At 44.5% G+C, this 6,000-nt stretch overlaps 1 protein-coding gene across 2 annotated transcripts in view; it reads left to right on the forward strand.

The window, feature by feature from the left end:
* Window positions 1–5,409, forward strand: part of akr1a1a (aldo-keto reductase family 1, member A1a (aldehyde reductase)) — a 74,702-nt gene extending 69,293 nt beyond the window's left edge. For both annotated transcript variants that reach the window (XM_038790788.1, XM_038790789.1), the window contains exon 10: window positions 3,458–5,409. In XM_038790788.1, the coding sequence (XP_038646716.1) occupies window positions 3,458–3,733 (276 nt within the window). In that variant the 3' untranslated portion in view covers window positions 3,734–5,409. The remainder of the gene's footprint in view (window positions 1–3,457) is intronic.
* Window positions 5,410–6,000: the final 591 nt, after the last annotated feature.

Genomic DNA, 6,000 nt, shown 5'->3' on the forward strand with positions numbered 1-6,000 from the left:
TCACCCCCACAACCCAAGGATGTGCAGGTTAGGTGGATTGGCCATGCTAAATTGCCCCTTAATCGGAAAAAGTATTGGGTACTCTCAATTTATTTTAAAAATACCAACCAATCACTTACCTGTATCCATATTCATCGACCTTTGATTATTATTGTCGCCTCTCTCCCTGCTGTTTTACAATTAACTTTTAACTGACACCAATTTTAACTGACACTAATTTTCAATCTCCCGCTACTCTCGCCTCTCTCCAGTTTTTCCACTGCACCTTCCTTGCCACAAACTCCTGGGCTTTGGGATCCTCCCCAACAGCCCCTGCCTCAGGAATTCCCAATAAAGAATGTTCCAATTATGAGGAAAATTCCCGACTCATAATGACGTAGTAATAATGGCACATGAAGCACAAATGTCCAGGTTTGGATTATAGTTGCAAAAATTGAATAAGATAATATTGGAGTTTCCATCTTTTGGTTGAGACATTAAATCAAGATCTTATATGCCTGTGTTCCTGTGATTCAAGTTCTCACGACACCACTCATGCGGGCAGCACGTTAGCGTAGTGGTTAGCACAATTGAAAATGAAATTAAAATCGCTTATTGTCACGAGTAGGCTTCAATGAAGTTACTGTGAAAAGCCCCTAGTCGCCACATTCCGGCACCTGTCCGGGGAGGCTGGTACCCTGGAGCTCCAGGGTCCCAGGTTCGATTCCCGGCTGGGTCACTGTCTGTGTGGAGTCTGCACGTTCTCCCCGTGTGTGTGTGTGTGTGTGGGCTTCCTCCGGGTGCTCCAGTTTCCTCCCACAGTCCAAAGATGTGCAGGTTAGGTGGATTGGCTATGCTAAATTGCCCTTAGTGTCAAAAATTGCCCTTAGTGTCAGTTGAGTGGGGTTACTGGGTTATGGGGATAGGGTGGTGTGGATGTGGGTAGGGTGCTCTTTCCAAGAGCTGGTGCAGACTCGATGGGCTGAATGGCTTCCTTCTGCACTGTAAATTCTATGATTCTAATTAAGTTCTTCTGGTCTCCTAGTCAACATTCTTCCCTCAATCAACACCACCAAATTAGCCAGTCAATCCTCCCTTCACAACTTAGTGTAGAGATGTTGCTATGTCAAAATGGCTCCCATGTATGCGTACAGGTTTAAAATGTTTTTAAAAAAAAAAATTTAGTGTACCCAATTCATTTTTTTTCCAATGATGGGGCAATTTAGCATGTTCAATCCCCCTACCTTGCACATCTTTGGGTTGTGGGGGCAAAACCCACGCAAACACGGGGAGATTGTGCAAACTCCACACGGACAGTGACCCAGAGCCGGGATCGAACCTGGGACCTCGGCGCCGCGAGGTCTCAGGGCTTAATTTACTGCACCACTTTGCTGCTCCTTACATGTTTAAAATTGTAAGAAGTCTTACAACACCAAGTTAAAGTCCAACATGTTTGTTTCGAACACTAGCTTTCGGAGCACTGCTCCTTCCTCAGGTGGATGAAGAGGTATGTTCAAGAAACATATATATATAGACAAATTCAAAGATGCCGGACAATGCTTAGAATGCGAGCATTTGCAGGTAATTAAGTCTTTACAGATCCAGAGATAGGGGTAACCCTCCTGGGTTACCACACCTCTTCAACCTGCGGATGCAAAATTGATGGGTTTTTCGGACCCATCCTCCATTACATGAGAAAGTACCACCCCCACACCATAGGATGAGGCATCACACAACAGAATGAGTTTCATATCTGGATCAAAACAAACAAGATTTTTCGATTACAGCTGCTCTTTCACATCTTTGAAAGACCTCTTCTGTGCAGACACCCTATTTCTTTGTGCAAAAGTAGGTACAGTGGAGCCAATACTGTAGATATGTCTGGCAAAACTTACCATAATAGTTTATCAAACCTACAATGACCCGAACGCGGCCACCTTCTTGGAAGCTTCCTTAATCACTCAAACTTTCCATTCCACAGGAGATAAGTCTCCTTGTGCAGTGAAGCTGTGGCCTAGATACTTCATGCCCGGTGTCTGAAAAATACATTGCTCCACTTCAGATGCAGCCCCGCCTCGGAAAACCTTTTAAAAACTCGATTCAGGTTGCTGAGGTGGTCCTCAGTCTTATCCAAAAATGTCATTTAAGTAGACCGCAACATGAGGAATGCATGTTCCAGATTGTCCATCATCCTTTAATGATCACCGGACTGGAGGATACTCCAAAACCCAAAAGATTATAACCCTTTATGTGCGGTGATGGTCATATGCTGCTTTGAATCTTTCTCCAGCAAGATATGCCTGGCTCATGTCCAGTTTTGAAAACATCTCACCTCCTGCAAGGGTTGAAAACAGATCTTCTACCCTCGGCAACGGGTAAATGTCCAGCTTGGATACCTGATTAATGCTAAGTTTGTAATCCTCACATATGCGCACACTACCATCACTTTCAAGAACAGGATCATATTGGAGCTGCGAAACCTGAAAACAATGGCTCAGTGTTTCCTCGCCTTTGCAGCCACTCTTAACTCCTCCTCAACTGTGGCTCTCATAGAACATACAGTGCAGAAGGAGGCCATTCGGCACATCCAGTCTGCACCGACCCACTTAAGCCCTCACTTCCACCCTATCCTCGTAACCCAGTAACCCCTCCTAATCTGTTTTGGACACTAAGGGCAATTTAGCATGGCCAACCCACCCAACCTGCACGTCTTTGGACTGGAAAGAAACCTGAGCACCCGGAGGAAACCCACAAGACACAGGGAGAACGTGCAGACTCCGCACACACAGTGACCCAGTGGGGAATTAAACCTGGGACCCTGGCGCTGTGAAGCCACAATGTTATCCACTGTTATCCAATGCTACCCTCTCATGGCATAGGGCACTGTCCTCGGTTTGAAAAAGCAAGAGTAGCCCGAGGATCTATGAACAATTTAACTGTAGTGTCCCACAATGTACCTAGATTGTCTTTGAAAACCTCAGGACATTTCCAAATGACATCCTTTCACTTGTGTTTCATCTCACCCCACTTCAACTGAATTTTCCTGAGCCAGTCACACCCGAGTAGATTAGACCTGTGCCCTTTTACTGGAGCTGTACTCTTGCTTCTTGGCTATTATACGCAATGTCTACCTCTAACTCTCCAAGCAACGGTATAATCTCACCGGTATACATCCGAAGGTTGATTCCACACCTAATCCAAATTTTTCAATTCCTTTCTGTTATCGTAATTTGCCGTTCCCCAGTTTAGCACCTTAACACAAGGGTTACCCTCATCCCTGTCTAAATGTACCTAAAACCCAAGGCAAGAATCATACCCCTCGACCAACGAGCCCACCCATCAGCAATAGATTTAAATAAGAGGCTTAATAATACCTCTATAATAGATGGGGTGCCACGTTAAAGGCAAGGTAAGAGCACATGGTGTAAGGGGTAATATATTAGCTTGGATAAAGGATTGACTAGCTAACAGGAAGTAGGAATATATTGATATTTTCCAGGTTGCCAAACTGTTACTACTGGAGTGCCACAGAATCAGTGCTGGGCCCTCAATGGTTACAATCAATTGGATGAATGGTATGGTCGCTCAATTTGCTCATGACACCAAGATAGGTAAGAAAGTGATTTTTGTTTTAATTCGCTCGTGCTGGCTGGGCCCGCATTTATTGTCCATCCTCGAGGGCATTTCAGAGCGTGCACCTGAAGTCACATGGCCAGGCCAGGTAAGGATGAGAGATTTCCTCCAAGGACACTAGTGCAACAGATGGAATTTTTACGACAACCAACAACAGTTTCATGGTCGCCATTAGATTTTTAATTCCAGATTTTAAAAATTGAATTCAAATTCCACCATCTGCCCTGATGGGATTCAAACCCATGTCCCCAGAGCATTTCGCTGGGTCTCTGGATTACTCGTCCTGTGACAATGCCATTGCCTCCTTTGTGAAAAGATGATAAGGAGTGTGCAAATGGATATAGATAGGTTAAGCAAAAGTAAAAATTAAACTTGTCCACTTTGGTAGGAAGAATAGAAAAACAGCATACTATTTAAATAGAGATTGCAGAAGTTGGTGGTAGAGGGATCTGGGTATCCAAAAACTTAGTATGCAGGCATAGCACTGATTAGGACGGCCAATGGAATGTTGGTGCTTAGTGCAAGGGAATGAAATATAAAAGTCAAAGTTTTACTGCAGCTGTACAGGGCACTGTACACCTGGAGTACTGTATACAGTTTTGGTCTCATTCGAAAAAGGATATAATTGCAGTAGGTCAGAAAAGATTTATGCAACTCATTTGTGGGATGAAGGACATTTTTAAGAAACTCTGTGTAAGCTAAGCCTTCACCCATTGGAGTATGGTTCGCTACAATGTTCCAGTGAAGCCCAACATCACATGCAGGAACATCTCATTCTCAGATTAAGCACTTTATAGCCTTCTGGGCGTAACTTTTTGCACCTGAAGTTGTTCAACTCATGTTAATTGTTTTTCTTCCAGATGCTGTTGGAACTGGAGTTTCTCCAACATTTTATTTCCTCCCTTCTCTTCCTGACTGAGCCTTATGCTCACACTGACCAACTTCTCCTTTTGATTCACTCACTTCCTCCTAATAAACAGCCTTGCTCGCAGACCTCATGTGGGTTAGGATCAGCTTTCACCCCCTGTACACTGATGACTATCAGTCCCATTTCTTGCTGTCACATGGAATGAAAAATATCACCAACTTCGCTTCCAATTTCCACCCTTCTCTTGCCCATCTGACTCATTTTCTCAACTGCTCTTTCTCCATTTCTGCAGACAGGTTATCATAAGCCGACTCCCAGAGCTACGTTTGACTACACCTCCTTTTCATTCTGCTTCGTGAAAGCACTCTATTCCATTCTCCAGTTCCATCACATCTCCTCTGATGATGCCACCTTCTAGTACCTCGTTTCCCCCCCTCAAACAAGGATGCCTCTCCACCATGATCGACAGTGCCCTCGACGACTGTTTATTTTTCTTCTCTCATCCCTTCCGTTCCCTCCCAGAACCATGGAAGTGCTTCCTTGACCTCACCTACCTCCACATTAAACAGGTCATCCTCTACCATGATGCTGCCATCAAGCATTTAAAGATACAGTCCCTGATCGACACATGGGCCAACTTAATCACTCCCAATAGCCTCTTGTCCTTTTCAATGGCACCTTTACATGCAGACAAAGGAGATGAAACTCCTCCCTTCCCACCATCCAGAGCCCCATACACTCATTCCATGTGAAGTAACTTACTTGTACTTAGTTGAATTTAAGTACGTTCACTGTTCATTATGCTATCTCCTCTATAAAAGGGAAACATAGCCATTCATAACAATCTTTATTGTCACAAGTAGGCTTAAATTAACACTGCAATGAAGTTACTGTGAAAAAGCCACTAGTCGCCACACTGCAGCACCTGTTCGGATACACGAAGGGAGAATTCAGAATGTACAAATTAGCTAACAGCACATCTTTCGGGACTTGTGGGAGGAAACCCACACAGTGACGGGGAGACCGTACAGACTCCACACAGACAGTGACCCAAGCCGGAAATCGAACCTGGAACCCAGGTGCTGTGAAGCAACAGTGCTAACCGTTGTGCCACTGAGTCCACAAGTGTGACCCCAAGCTTTCGATCAACTTTCATCTTCCATCCACTCTGATCTTGGTCTCCTTATACGATTCATCTTTCGATGAGGCACTTTACAACCTTCCAAATTCAACAAGAGTTCAACAATTTCAGACCATAACCCCTGCCCCCATTATTTCCAGTAGCAGCTGTTCATGATTCTGCTACTTCCATTTATACCTTATTTAGATCAGTCTTTTGTTTTACTTGAAAACTGCAACTGGCCATGTTATTCCTGCCTTAGGAGTTCTCAATCCCGATTTCTGGTGACACAAATAGATTAAGTTTTCTATTTCATAGGGCCAGCACGGTGGCGCAGTGGTTCGCACTGCTGCATCACAGCACTGAGGTCCCAGGTTCGATCCCAGCCCTGCCTCACTGT

The sequence above is a fragment of the Scyliorhinus canicula genome, chromosome 3, assembly GCF_902713615.1.
Source record: "Scyliorhinus canicula chromosome 3, sScyCan1.1, whole genome shotgun sequence".
NCBI lineage: Eukaryota > Metazoa > Chordata > Chondrichthyes > Carcharhiniformes > Scyliorhinidae > Scyliorhinus > Scyliorhinus canicula.